Source organism: Quercus lobata, chromosome 9 (assembly GCF_001633185.2).
Source record: "Quercus lobata isolate SW786 chromosome 9, ValleyOak3.0 Primary Assembly, whole genome shotgun sequence".
NCBI lineage: Eukaryota > Viridiplantae > Streptophyta > Magnoliopsida > Fagales > Fagaceae > Quercus > Quercus lobata.
The window spans coordinates 43,046,018-43,061,983 of NC_044912.1; the positions used below are offsets into that span (position 1 = coordinate 43,046,018).

The 15,966-nt window shown below is 31.5% G+C and overlaps 1 protein-coding gene and 1 non-coding gene across 2 annotated transcripts; one reads left to right on the forward strand and one right to left on the reverse strand.

The window, feature by feature from the left end:
- Window positions 1-12,274: 12,274 nt before the first annotated feature.
- Window positions 12,275-14,413, forward strand: LOC115960534 (probable indole-3-pyruvate monooxygenase YUCCA5). Its single transcript, XM_031079467.1, has 3 exons — window positions 12,275-13,181; window positions 13,299-13,670; window positions 13,953-14,413. The coding sequence occupies exons 1-3, from the start codon at window positions 12,534-12,536 to the stop codon at window positions 14,175-14,177; spliced, it is 1,245 nt and encodes a 414-aa protein (XP_030935327.1). The 5' UTR covers window positions 12,275-12,533; the 3' UTR covers window positions 14,178-14,413.
- Window positions 14,414-15,670: 1,257 nt separating this feature from the next.
- Window positions 15,671-15,744, reverse strand: TRNAV-AAC. The gene has a single exon. It is a non-coding gene; the product is annotated as a tRNA-Val (tRNA).
- Window positions 15,745-15,966: the final 222 nt, after the last annotated feature.

Here is a 15,966-nt window from a genome sequence, read left to right on the forward strand (position 1 = left end):
ATTTTAATAGAAATCTGATTTGACCTTCGTTTCTCTATTCCCAAGCTTGGAAGACTAAATCTATGTATAGAATGTGAGGTTTTTGCCTATAACCATGGAATGGGACGGCACCTAGGAAGAAGAGAAGGCCAATAGAAAAAAAGAAATGGTTATATAATTATATATATGTTTATTAATTTGTAACATTTATATATATATAAAAAATAACATAGAGGTTGATGCCACATGCAAAGCTTTGGTTTCGCCAGGTGCAATGCCCTAACATGGTATCTGGATGACTAATCAGGGTGATGACTTCAAGCTTCATTTAAACTGTTTTTCAGACCTCATCAACCGAATATTGTCGTTGGGAAGTGTTTTTAACAAAGAAAGGGAATGAAATCACAAGGGATTGAGGTCACCCATATTCAAGCTCAACGATTCATGTTAACTATTAATGAGTTCTATTATTGACGTTCCCCTTAACTAATTCTCTTTCTTTATTCATAAAAATACTCCATGTTCAGTCGATTAACAAATAAAATATTGCTTCGGATCCTTTAATATAGACAATTTTTACTTAATCCACAGTTGTGGGTGATTCTACATTTCTACTATATTAAAGAAAATTTAAGAATTTTGACAACTTTGAATTACTATTCATTGGGTCACACACACTAACACAAGATTTAATATATAACTGTGTTATTTTAAGTTACTCCTCGAAGTTACTGACATGATTTTATTTTCTAAAAAGAATAATAGCATTAAGTCATTATATATATATATATATATTTTTTTTTTTTTTCAATATTTCCATTACATATTTTTTTATATATTATCATGTCAAAATATTAATTAGCTTTTGACGTATGTGAAATCAAATTCAGATCTTTTGTTTAATGAAAATAAACTTTATTAGTTGAATTAATTGAAATCTAAAAATTAAGTCAATTTTTAAGCCACTTAAGTCACCTTAATTTTCTATATCGTCCTTGTTCTCCGTTTTTTGCCCACCCAAAAATGAAAAAGTGATGTAACCTTGAACTTTAATATTTTTGTCAATATACCCACCAAAAAAATGAACATTTTAATTATAATAACTTCCAACCCTACTGCTTAATTTTGTATCCCAAAACATCATGATGAAATTTTGATTGATATATACCAAAAACATAACTAAAAATACAAATAACATTACAATATTTTAATGAGTAAATAAAACTCTCATCCCTTAAGGTTTGGAGGTATGACACTTTACAATATATTTGAAAGGAAAAAAAATTCTTCACTTTCTTCCATTAATATTAGTAACAAAATATTCTATATTAAAAAAAAAAAAATCTCTTTACCAAAACTTGACTATAATTAGTGAAAACATAACTGATTGAATTTAGGATAAAAAAGCAAAGTATCACCTTTTTATTGATTGACATTGCATACAAAAACGTTTTGAGGTCATAGAATTTATCCCAACCACAATGTTTAAGCACTTAGACATCCGTTTTGACTACTTTACTGTAAAAAATAATTTGTAGACATTAAAAAAAAAAAAAAAAAAACTAGAATCCATTCGCATACCTAAATAGTGAATTTCTATTAGATATTTAAAAATTTGATATGCATTTTGGATATAGGATCTTTTACTTCCACATTTTCTCTGTGGCCTTTGAAAGAGAGGGTATTTTCAGAAACCTGCCTTAACCAAGGGGTAGGTTAGTACACAAATATTTTAAAAACAAGTTAATAGTATTGGTCAAATGGGTATCATTGGAACTAATTGTTTTTACCCTTTAAGTTTGAGATTGAGTATCATCCCTTTAGACCTTAAGGGAGAATTGTGTAATTTACTCTTAATTACAAAGTTCAAATTAGGTTGAAAGGAAAATTAAATCGTTGCAAGGATTATTCAATTACTATCTCAATGCTCAAGCTATTGTCTATCAAAATCCTTGCAAGGGTTCACTTACCTACTTTTTGTCCATATGTTATGTTATTCTTTTTTTCATCTTTCTTATTGTAAAACTTTATGATGCTAAGAGGGAGTACAACATTATCGTACTTCCAAAATATTATATAATTACTCACAAATACAATATTTCAAAAGTACAATAATGACGTGTTATATCATCTCACATAAATAATATGTCTCACTATTAATTTAGTTTGTGAAATGCACTATTATATGAGAAGAGGGAATACTGAATTTTTATATTCCTGTAGTAATATATAAATAATTAATTACTCTAATAAATAATTAATTACTCCAAAGCAATGCTAAAAAGTTCGCTTATAAACTGAGAAACAAAGGCCAAAAAGGATTGTTTTTTGTAATTAATTACTCCAAACCAAGAAGGATTGTTTTTGTTTTGAAGATTATTGGGTCAAATTAATTCTATGTGATAAAAATAAAAAGATTTTTCTTTGAGAATCAAATAAAAAAGAAATTAATGCAATTACTATCTAACATGCGGACCAAATTTATTGTCTTGGGACAAAAATCCCATACAAGAATCGATCATTAAATTTTTTTTTTGATGTGAGATCATTAAATTTTTTAGCCAATCATATTCGCTAAAATTTTCATATCAAAACAAATCCAAACACATGACAGAAAATATTCCAAATTCAATTGATAAATATGATGTTAGTGCTTCTACATTAATAATGAAATACTTAGCGACTCACATGAAAAACAATAACACACAAAAAAGAAAACAAAGAGTTGGAGATATTGGAAACGAAGATCTTCTAAATCTTTCTAAGGTTCTATTTTGCAATTATAGATTTTCTAAAATATTCTTTGTTTTTTTCCTGGTTTATGTTTTAATCTCCGAAAGTTCCTCAAGGTACCATGTGATCCATCTTTCGCTTTTTTTTGTTATTTAGATATAGACAAATAAATGGAGGAGATTGAGTTTCCTCACTCTCTCTCATCTTCCATTTGGTATATCATTCATTCATGGTTCTTCTTAGCTAATAAGACCAAATTCTTCAATCACCTAAATGAGCATCTTTGGTATTTATATAGATGATAGATCCCTTTCACGTACCCTAGCCCTTAGATGAGAAGATTTAGAGTTGACATTAACACAAGATGCAAATACAACCGTCGGTTTGTCAGGAGATGGGAGGCATCCAACTTTATGCTCTTTCTAATGATTGTGTGGCCAGTAACTTCAATTTTTTTATAGCTAAATAATAATGAGGGGATATTATACATTTGGAGTCATGGGTGCCATAAGTATTTCTTCTATAGTTTATATATAGAAGTTGGAAAGAGAGAGAGAGCTATAAGTACAATAACTACAAAGAACCTTTTTTTCTTTTTTCTTTTTTTGGTTGAAAAAAAACTACAAATTAAGTACCTCTTGCAATCTTTTGGGGCCCTTTCTTAATCATGAACTGAACCTAACCCCAAACTTTAATATATTAGAAACTCATTAATTAACATATATATATATATATATATATTAAATCTAATATATATATATATATATATTTCCCTTCCTTGCCCACCAGAAAAACCTAAAGAGGCATACATAGAACCCCTTCTGTTTGACCATAAAGAAGTGAAAAGGCATTTGGAGAATCCACCAAACTTAATTTTTGTAGGGAATAATGAAAAAAATAAAATAAATAAAAGGAAAACAAAACAGCTATGTGAAATGCTATAGGGAAGGAAAATTTATAATTTATTAACAACCTTCATTCAGATTCTCTGGATCTTTCCCTTCTTTTTTTGTTTTTTATTTTTGGTTTTTGTTTTTTCCCGGGTAGAAGATTTGTTGGATCTATACTGACTATACAGGTATTGTTTTGAACCAGAATTTGATCGACATGCATTCAACCTAACCCATCACCTTTGATTTCATTACTTCTCTCTCTCTCTCTAGGGTATACACAAATGCGTATATGCTTTACGTATTTTAGTTGCATGGTTACATGCATACATATATATTGGTAGGCTGATGATAATTAACGTAACAGACCATGCATAAACGGGAACTTCCTTTTATATCCAATAGACTATTATCAGCCCTAAATAACTCATTAAAAAAATAAGGACAAATTACTACACTTATGATCGATCAGTTAAGGCTCCGGAAATTCTTTCTAAAAATTTTTCCTAGGATGATCATGAAAAAAACTTAAATTATACAAAATTTAATAAAAAGAGAACTTGAATATATACATGAAGAATTACAATGTCATTCTACTAACAAAAAGGAATTGAAAAGAGATAAGGTTGAGAGAGAGAGAGAGAGAGAGAGAGAGAGAGAGAGAGATGGATGATACATTCTACAATTGCAAGTAGAGTTGTTGAGAGCAAAGTTGTTGCGACTCCAAAACCAAAGAGAACAGAGATGTTGACGCTACCAAGAAGAACTCACTATTACAGTTATTTCTCTTAATTATATTTTTTTTAGGAAAAATGAAATTATAGATTATTTTTATGTAATGTGAGTTGATTGAGTTACAAATTTGAATAATTAGGGATTTTTTTTAATATACTTTTTGTTGAATAATTTGTTCATTTGTTGGCCTAATATTGTTTTTGTTTGGGTTATTTTTGTTGTCATCAAATTTTCATTAATGTTATTTGAGCTTATTCTATTGTTTAAGAGGTTAAGGATTATGTTTGGGGTGGCGTAATTATATTTGGAGTAATACAATGCTCACAACAGTTTATAACAAATCTTATGTGATAAGCTGTTATTGGTAGGTAAAAAAGTGATGGCAGTGTTAGGTTAAAATTAGAATTAATAACAGTTTCCTAGAATTTGTTATGAAATTATTGTAAAAATACTGTAGACGTAGCACATTAATCTTATTATTGTTGAACTCAAATTCTTGTAATTCTCAAATCAGGGTGTTCCATACTTTTTTAAAGTTGATCAAAATATAGTAGTAGTTTAGTATATAATATTTTTTGGCAAGTATCTATACATTTTTTTTGAAGTCAAGGTGTTCATGTGAACACCCTAACTTGAATGTGGAATCGCCCCTACCTAACATATACCCTTAAAAGTTTAAAATTAACATGGAACTATCTCATGTTCTATTTTGTAACATTTATCTTCCTTATATATAGTTAATTACATGAGGCATTTTATTTGATACTGTTTACTTATTAATATAAGAATTAAGGAAAAAAATCATTCTACCTTAAAGCTTATGTCATGTGAATAGATACAAACTCAAAGGATAAAATTAAAGCTTTAATTCTTTTTCTGTAGATGCATGTGTCATAACAAAAATGTCTCAAAAAACTAACTACAAGAGAAGGAAATGTTACAAAATAAAGCTCATAGTACCTCCAAATTTTGAGAGTACACTACGTGGGTGTAGTATCTAAATTTATCCAAAAATATAACTGATAACAAAACAAACAAGAAAAACAGTACTTGTAACAATTAATTGCACGTACATGGGTTTAACAATTGTTCATGAAATGGTAAATTTTATCCCATGCACATAGTATAATCATATACTACCATATCGATCGAGTTCATAAAAAAGAAAAGAAAAAAGACCATATTGTTATCACTAAGATGGTGGTCCAGTGACTAGGGTATTGGTGTAGTGTAGATTATACATGAGTTTAAACTCTTTGGAGACGATAGCGTGATTCAGTTTAATATTATTGCTGTCTACTACCATGAAGTAATTATTGGATTTTGGGTGGGACTGAGATATTAAGCCAAAGGAGTAGGAAATTTCAAATTTTTTTAAGTCTCTTATTATAGTTAAGTAAACACAGAGTTGTCACTACTGGTTTCTGCCCATATCTTTTTTACTTTTGGAAAAAAAAAAAAAAACTATCACATTGTTTCTATTAGAAACTATTAATGATGTAATGACAAATGACTATTTAGATAAAACTGCATTATGCCCTAGCTAGAATTTTTTAGGGGAGGGGGGGGGGGGGTGAAGTAGCACTAATAGACATATATAACCTATGAATTCCAGCAAATTAATCTTCAACTTATTATCCTTTGGGAACATGCTCTCCACTCACTCCTTATATATATACTAAATTTACTGCTCCTATGCTCTTTTCACAATGGGGTTCTTAGCAGCCAATAGGAGGAGACCACCATAGTAATATTATAACAATAAGTTTAGATACATAATAAATTTCATAACTTCTTCTTCATTGATGAGGTAATTGGTTATAATAATTAGTGAATATATAATAAAAATGATGTTAGTGGTGATCACATATTCACATATGAAATGTTGGAAATATTTTAGTGAAAAACAATTTTTTAATTCAATAAATAGTATCTCAAATAATAAGTAAGAACAGAAAATAATTAAAGAAAATTTTAAGAATAATTTCACAATGCTATAGAATCACATAAAAAACGTTGTCATTAAAAGTTGATTTGTACTATTTGGAATAAAACTTTGAGCAAATGACTTTCTTGGTTGAACAACCCTCCAAGGTCATAGTATAGCGTCGACTTTCGTGATAGATACGCTTCCACTCATAGAGGTTAAGAAACAACCTTTTAATAGGTTTCCTTAATTGCAATTTGTCAATTGTACAAGAACTTATGTAATTGATCAAAAAAAATATGGATGCACCTCCACTTATGAAGGTTTAAGAACAACCTTTTGATTTTCCTTAAAAGAAAATGGGTTCATTACTCACACATGAGGGACGGGACGCGACAATATGCCAATGCAATTGGGCTTGGTGGTGCTAATGATATGTATAAGGCTCAAGTACACACTAGGCTCGCTATTTTAAGATATCATTGAAAGCTTACAATACCTTATCAACACAAATGGAAGCTCACTCCAAACTAATGTAGGACTAGCAATAATAAACAAAGTTTTTGAAACATACACTCACACCAACATAAAAGTAATGTTACACTAATCATAATTTATCGTTTTAACGTTGCAGAAAAAATAAAGTAAAGAAATTTTTTTTGTTTGTAGCATTGTTCATATTATAATTGTATCTTTATCATGATTATAAATATTATAGTGGCACCGCCAATCCCATTTCTCGATTTGGAGTAGAACTTTGAGTGAATGACTTTCTTGGTTGAATAGTCCTCCAGGGTCATAGTATAGCATCAACCTTTGTGATAGATACAATTCCACTCATAGAAGTTTAAGAAACAACCTTTCAATACGTTTCCTTAATCGTGATTTGTCAATTGCACAAGAACTTATGTAATTGATCAAGAAAAATATGGATGCACTTTCACTCATGGAGGTTTAAGAAGAACCTTTTGATTTTCTTTAAAATTAAGAAATTACTCACACATGAGGGACGAGACGTAACAATACACCAACGCAATTGGGTTGGTGGCGCTAATGATATGCACAACGCTCAAGTCCACACTAGGCTCGCTATTTTAAGATATTATTGAAGGCTTACAATAACTTATAAATACAAATGGGAGCTCACTCCAAACTAATGTGGGACTCGAAATAATAAACAAAGTTTTTGAAACATACACCCACGTTAACATAAAAGTAATGTTACACTAATCGTAATTTATGATTTTAACGTTGCAGGAAAAAATAAAAGAAATTTGTTTTGTTTGTAGCATTGCTCATATTATAATTGTATCTTTATCATGATTATAAATATTATAGTGGCACCGCCAATCCCATTCCCCGATACCGTGGAGTTAAACTTTCTGCTGAGTGAAGTTAATAGGAAGCTGAGGATCCACATTCCAGCACAAGTCTAGCTTATATAAACACCTTCAAATTAAGAAGTCAGTGATATCCTAATATATATGATTGCACCTTTTCTTGAACTTTTGTTTACGCGTGACTCAAACTAATTATAGAATTTGCAAAACTTTTGCATAGTTTAGTTAGCCATTACCCAACTAAAAAATATTCTGTGAAAAAAATACGCGTTTGCTTCTTCATTAGCCGGTACCGCCGTCCACAGAAGAAAAAAAAAAGCATCCATGAAAGCCCTAGGATCTTGCTATAAAAGAAATATAGAAAAAAAAATAGTTATAAAGAAGAAATTCTATCTCATCCCAAAAGTAGAAAGGCTCCACAACAGTTCCCATTCCCAAGCTGGCTGTGGAGCACTGCAAGGCTGGTGGGGGCTAAGGATACACATATATCTCTGTCATATCATGCATGGATATCACTAAATATTCTTTCTATTTAATTTCAAAGAAAGTTCGTGGATACAACTTTTGTACTATAATTTTTGCGATAGTTTTGATGTGGTTGATTAGGAATAATAGGGAAAAGCGATACTCTCCTGCAAAAATAATTACCCACTATTTACAATCGATTACTTTAACAAGTTGTAAGAAAATTGTGGCAAATAATATTTTTTTTATTATAGAGTTTCAATTTATAATATTTGTTTTTGATAATTGTGCTATTTATAAAATTTCAATTATCAAAAACTTTACTAATTGAGTTAACTGGAACCCATTTACAAGTATTAACCCTACATCAATAGATAATTTCTCTCTCATATCCCTTTGTATGAGTAGCATTTGGAGGCTTAGTTTATTTAAATAGGGATGGGGTAAGTAGAGTAAAGTTGAAATGATGATACTACTCATTCCAAAGCAAATATAAAATGCAAGACCTTAGAAACGCCAAGCTCATAGCTCCAATCTTTTCATGAAAAGGAGAGACCCATATGGAGTTCAAGGTTTCATGCACATGCTTCCCTCTTCTTCCCCAAGAAAATAAGTTTTGTCACTCGAGAGCTCCTAGTGGGTGAGTGGGGCACAGTCTTTACTTTTAAAACTCAAAACTCTTAACTTAGTCACAATTAAAGTGAATTTGTACTTCACAACTCTATCACACACGAATGAACCCTAAACCTAGGTATACTAATTAATTACAGTCATAATCAACTAATCGAAAAGCTAAAACCCCACTTTAATTTTCTATTTTCAGGACACGTGTCGAATTTTAAACTATGTTCTTTATATAAAAATGTACCGAAAGCAACATCATTTCTTAACCTTCTACTTCTTAGGCTTCCACGTATCATGAACGAAAATCAAGGCATTGTTGTAGTAAAATATGCAAATTCATTCTCCAAAACTACTAAACTAGATAATCCTAATGCAATTCATTTAGATTTAGAATTCTCTAGTTGGCGTTAATAAAGTTATGCTTAATTATATATTTGGGCTTAAACTTTGATATGTATTTCAAAATAATCTTGATACTTTGGTTCTTATATTTTTAAAATTCTTAATTGTCATCCAATAGCAAAAAATACGGACTTGATAAAATGAATTCATACATCATACTATCATAGCCTTCATGTCAGCAAAATGACCTCGATTTTATGATTTTTTTTTTTTTGGTTACACTAGCAAAAAATTTCAATTAATCAAATTACGGTAAGGACATTTTTGAAACTTTCAAAGTGTAAGAACAATTTTGAATAAATGTATATATAGTTTAACAAAAAAATTATACTCACTCCATTCCAATTTTTTTGTCATCTATTTCATTTTGGAATGTCCTAAATAAAAACCAATAATTTACTAATATTCCTATTATGCCCTTACTTTATTTCTAAAAACCATTTTTGATAAATTTATTTAAGGATAGTTTTGAAAACTTATATATTTTTATATATTAAACAAGAAAATAAGTAATGTTCCCTTAAAAAGTTAAAATTTTAAAAATAGAACAAACAAATTAGGACAGAGGGAGTAGTTAATTACGATAGGCAACTTGTTCACCAAGTTAGCTTTCTCTAGAATATGGATGGTTTGCTAAGAATTTTGTATTTGAACTAGTTGGCATTTTTTGGCGTTTTTAATGGAAACTCCTGTTTGAATTGAGGTGGAGATGAGTAGAGTAGAGTTGGTCATCATTATGCCTACCTAGCAATTAGGTCAAATTAAAACCTAATTTCTACTGTACATTCGGTCAAATTAAAACCTAATTTCTATTCTACATTCAAATTCTTGTAGCACCGACTTACTCCTTCTGGGGATATTTCATATGTCTACCTCCAGGGAGGTAGCCTTGCCTGTTTTTTCTTACAAACCGAACATTATTTTCTTCTAACTTTTGCACTGCATTACTCATTCCTCCTGTATAGGATTCAAAGAGCTACTACTACTACTCGTTTTCTTTTCCTCGCCTAAGCCTTTCTTTTCTCATCCTCGTGTATAGCCTTGTCTTTAATTCAATAATATACTAATTAATTAAGTACTTTCCGCTCTCGCAAATAACAAATGTGAAAGAAATATGTGCTTTACATACAACCAATCATAGCAAAAAGTCCATACATAACATTCTATTGGTGCATTTCACATGCTACATGGATGAAAGTAATTCTAGATTGATATAAATAATGCAGTGTTCACCATTACTAAATATTGAAATTTAATATATATATATATATATATATATATAATATCTAACAAAATTATACCCTTAAACATTCATATGCTCTAGATTCTTGGCTAAGCGGTACCTACAAGCCTGACAATCCTTTTAGACATTAATCCTCTAATGTTACCAAGGTTACTTTGGGTTTTTAATCCATTAGGAGTGCCACTTTTTAATCTTCATTATTATTATTTTTTTATATAGTTCGATAGTTGGGAGGGGGATTTTAGAATGAAACTACAGGCACAAAAATTTCACAACAAAGCTTACATGGAAGGCTGTTAAAAGTAGGTAAAAAAGTAATGACAATAATGAGCCTAGATGAGAGCAAATAATAACTTGCCACTTAAATTTTGTTGTGAAATTCTAACAAAATTGTATCCTCAAACATTTATACACTCTAGATTCTTGCTTAAGTGATACCTACAACGATGATAACCCTTTTAAACATTAATCTTCTGATGTTACCAAGGTTATTTGGGTTTTTATTCACGTTTAATCCATTAAGTGTGCCTCTTTTTGACTTTCATTTTTTTTTTTAATAATTTGATAGTTGGGAGGGAGATTTAAGAATAAAGTTACAAGAAAAATAGTTTTACAACAATTTTACAATGAAATCTAAATAGCAAGTTGTTAATGGTAAGTAAAAAAATAATGTTGGTGTGAATTTAGAATAACTAATAACAACTTAACACCTAAAGTTTGTTGTGAAATTATTATGAAACTACTATTGTGTCCGTAGTATTACTCGAAAATTAAAATTTTAAATATCTCGAGGCGTCGGTTGAGTTACAAAACTTTTGATACTCCTTTAATTTAATCCAATAAAAAGTGTTGAAAAAGTCCCAAAACCTAAAGTATATGCCTCTACCAATTGATTAAACAATAATAAGCTTATAATAAAGCCCCTAATAAGTGTGGAAGTTAGCTTTATTTAGCTGAAAATTAATGGGGATGTGAAAGTGGTGTTTAATTTATTTTAATTTTTTGCTAAAAGATAGTTGTGGAAACTGGAAATTGGTAAACGTATGTGTACGTTGGATACGTGTGGGGCCAACACATGGCACAAGCGTGGTGACCAAGATGGGTTGGCAGAATGGGCTCTATGACTGTGGGCCGGAAACAACAGCTTTTCAGTCACATTTCCAATGCTTATTACACAGGCTTTTGTTGGGGTCCAAAAATATATATGTATTTGTAGGCCCACCTTACAACTTGGCTCGATATCCACTCCACGTGGGAGCGTCTGACTCAGCATGCTCGTCTAACTCAGATTGTCATAGCTCAGGCTTTTGTGGGCCAATAAAATCAGATGTGGATGACCCATCACTTTCATTGCTCCCTAATTCTCATCTAATTCTCTGTTTACTGTTTACTTCAATTTTATTTCCCCCCAAAAGAAAACATAAAAAAAAATATATATATATAAAAAAAAAAAAAAATTACCCTTATACACTACCTCATGTCATGTGTATATTGTTGATACATCTCTTCAGCTCATCAATTCCATCAAAATGTACTCAAATTTCTAGAACTTCACCAATTTCAAGTGAGAGAGAGAGAGAGAGAGAGAGAGATCATTGTGATATAATAGAGTGTTCAATGAAAAAGAAACCATCAAGCTGCCATGCATCCATGGGTGATGCAGATATTGCCTAACATTCCCTATTTTATTATACACAGGAGCTTCACAAAAACAAAAATTAGAGAAAAAGCTCATTCATATCTTGTGGTACTAAAAATACTTTCCCAAGAAAATCATAAATTTATTCCCCAAAATATACGCTTCAAGAATAATATAGTAAGATCTAATATTTTAATGCTCCAAATATAATAACATTTTTAGCTGATTAAAAAAATCCATAAGTCAGGCAGACTCATGATTTGCAAGTTTCAGACTATGACTTCCAAGGGGCGTTAACTCACTACTCCCTTCGGATGCTACCTCTATATATGACCCTCTCCACCCGTTAGTCCCTACAAACAAAACTCACATCATATTCTCTAACAAAAGCTCTTAAAGTTTCTACTTTCAAACCTCAAAAACAAAAACTCTCATATTTTCACTTCAAAAACTGTCCACAAAACATTTCTAGCTTATTCACACCTTGTATTCTATTCTATTCAAGCCACAAACACATTTCTCTCACAATTGACACCTTTTAGTCTTTTGAACAAACATGGAGAACTTCTTTGGTTTTGCTGATCATAAAGATTTCTTCTCTCGTAGATGCATTTGGGTTAATGGTCCAGTCATAGTTGGTGCTGGCCCATCTGGGCTAGCCACAGCTGCTTGTCTTAGAGAACAAGGAGTACCCTATGTAGTCCTTGAAAAAGCTGATTGCATAGCTTCCTTGTGGCAAAAGCGCACCTATGACAGGCTAAAGCTTCACCTCCCTAAGCAATTTTGCCAGCTCCCTAAGCTTCCTTTCCCACAAGAATTCCCTGAATACCCAACAAGGATTCAATTCATAGAGTATTTGGAGGACTATGCTAAGCACTTTGAGATCAACCCACGATTCAATGAGTGCGTTCAGTCTGCTAGGTACGATGAGACTAGTGGATTGTGGCGTGTCAAGACTTCTGAAGCTGAATACATTTGCCATTGGCTTGTGGTGGCCACAGGCGAGAATGCTGAGGTTGTCCAGCCTGATATTGAAGGATTAACTGAGTTTAAAGGTGATGTCATGCACGTTAGTGAGTACAAGTCCGGCAAGAAGTATGAAGGGAAGAAAGTACTAGTTGTGGGGTGTGGCAATTCTGGCATGGAAGTTTCTCTTGATCTTTGCAACCATAATGCCTCACCATCCTTGGTGCTTCGTGACTCGGTAAGTACTGTTACTTAATTCCACATAGTGCAAACTAGGACTACTTGTTCTGAGGAAATTATGAATTTAATCATTTAACTAGTATTCTAATGGCGTTTGTTCTGTTTTGCAATACAGGTTCATGTCTTACCAAGAGAAATACTTGGGAAATCTACATTTGAATTGGCGGTTTTGATGATGAAATGGCTTCCCCTTTGGCTAGTTGACAAGCTCCTCTTGTTTCTTACGTGGTTGACGCTCGGAAGCATTGAGAAATATGGGTTGAAAAGGCCTGCAGTTGGGCCAATGCAGCTCAAGAACACTATGGGGAAGACTCCTGTGCTGGACATTGGTGCATTGGACAAAATCAAATCTGGTGGCATTAAGGTTGTTCCTGGAGTCAAGAGGTTCTTACACAACCAAGTAGAACTTGTAAATGGCGAGATGCTTGATGTTGATTCAGTTGTTTTTGCTACTGGATACCGCAGCAATGTCCCTTCTTGGCTTCAGGTGAGAAAATGTTCTAATTCCTCTGTTTCTCTTCTTTTGTGGGTGTTTGAAAGGCAGTTTTGACAGTTGGTTTTTTAACAAAACAATAAACAAGTTGATTACTTGATTTTCATGCTAAAAAATATCAGACTCTGAGCCGAGTTTGGCATTTATGCCAGTTTTGAATTTGTCCTATTACCTTACAAAAATATCCTTTTTTTTTTAAGAGTAAAACTGTTTTAGAAGCTTCCTTCTATGATTGTTTGCACAAATAGGCTAATTTTGTTTTGGTTTAATGTACAGGAAAGTGAGTTCTTCTCCAAGAATGGATTTCCAAAAGCAGCATTCCCACATGGGTGGAAAGGAAACAGTGGACTCTATGCAGTTGGGTTCACAAGGAGAGGGCTCTCTGGTGCGTCCTTAGATGCCATAAGAATAGCACAAGATATTGGCCAAGTCTGGAGAGAGGAAACTAAGCAAAAGAAGAGAACCACAGCTTGCCATAGAAGATGTATGTCCCAGTTCTAAACATTCAATATTTCAACTTAATCATCCAGTGAATCTCAGTTGTTTAGTGAGATTTTTGTAGAGTAAAAAAGAAAAAAAGAAAAAAAATAATGACGTTGTATAAAAACACAAAGAAAGAAACAGATAGCACAGAGTTAGAGCCCTCTCCAAAGGCCCAAGTTTTCAGGTGTTTTGGGCATTTTGTAAACTGAGGATGATGTGGCTGTTCTTGTTCTTGTTCCTTTTTTGTTTTTTGTTTTTTTTGGGAGTTTCATACAGTTTGTGTACCATATTCAATGAAGTTAAATGACAAAAGTTTCTTTTTTCACCATTAGATGTTGTATGTCATGTTGTATCTCTATTCTAGTTTCAACTCAAGAAAGCCTTGATAGCAGACTAGTTAACCTTATTTGTACTTTTCCTATGAACTTAACAGATCAAATATGAAAATTTCCTTCTCTTATTTTTCATGTTTCGTATAATTTTTGTACCATATTCAATGAATAAGATTTTGATAATTTAAACTCTGTTGTCCTCATTGGCATATTCAATGATTTAAATTAAATAAATGACAAAAAGTTTCCTTTTTTGACCGATGCCCTGTTGATCAATTTGATTTTTATGTTTCACATGTTGTACTCGTATCTCTATTCTAATTTCCATTCAAGAAAGCCTTAATAACAGACTAGTTAACACCATTTTTACACCATATTAAAAGGGATAATTCGATAGTTAGAAGAAGGGGAATTTGAACTTGAAATTTAGAATTAGTTGATAAAACCCTACTTCTAACTATCAAATTATCCCTTTTTTTAATAAAAAAAATTGTTTTTTATTTTTTGTACTTCAATAATTAGAGGATGAAAGATTTAAATCTTGAACGTTTATGTTTGAAACACTACGAGAACAAGTTGAGCTACAAAACTCGTGATATCCTTAAATGGGACCTCAACAAATCTTAATAAACCATTAACTTTATTTCTGCATCAGGGTTATATCAAAGAAAGGCCCACAGATTCAATGTTTGAGATTGCAACTTGACAATAATCATCAATCATCAGATGAGTAGGTCCATGCATTACAATGGGAATCCAACACCCACCATCCCCTCTCTCTCTTGTGGAAGATAACTTAACCATATTCCAATATGGCTACACATCACTATTCTCCTTAAAATTATTATCTTGAGTTTGACCAACTCACTAAAATAAGATATATAATAGGTTTACAAAGTCTCTGTTGCCTTGCACATGGTTTGCGCCACACAGAAACTCAATGAAAAAAAATATAACAGTTAAATCTTCTCTGGAAAGCATAATATAAAGTTGAGAAGAACTTGGAATGTTAATATATATTTTTTTATTCAAGACTTTATATACGTTTTATTATTATTATTATTATTTTTTTTGAGAAAAAAGACTTCAAATATGTTTGATTAGGTAATAGAGCAAAGGCCAGACAAAAATTACATGAATAAAAAAAAACCAAATGAGAATTGTTTTGTTTTACATATCTGGCGTCGCCCGGGTTCGAACCGGAGACCTTCAGTGTGTTAGACTGACGTGATAACCAACTACACCACGACACCAGCTTGTGGCTTCAGCTTGATACTCTTTATAACTAAATTCGAGAGTGGGTTTTTCATGCTAAATTCAATATCTGAATTATGTTGTTCCCAATATTTAATCATGAAAAGAATGAGAGAAATTGAATTTTTTTTTTTGAATATCATTTAAATAAAATGGTTTGAGTTTCTAAAACTAATTTTTTTTTTTTAAATCGAGTGAAAAATGAATATTAACTTTTCAAG

Excerpts from the sequence above, each read along its gene's own strand:
- LOC115960534 (XM_031079467.1), top strand. The coding sequence starts at position 12,534 with ATGGAGAACTTCTTTGGTTTTGCTGATCATAAAGATTTCTTCTCTCGT. Across the intron at positions 13,182-13,298 it reads CCTTGGTGCTTCGTGACTCG|GTTCATGTCTTACCAAGAGA; the intron begins GTAAGTACTGTT and ends TTTGCAATACAG. Across the intron at positions 13,671-13,952 it reads ATGTCCCTTCTTGGCTTCAG|GAAAGTGAGTTCTTCTCCAA; the intron begins GTGAGAAAATGT and ends TTTAATGTACAG.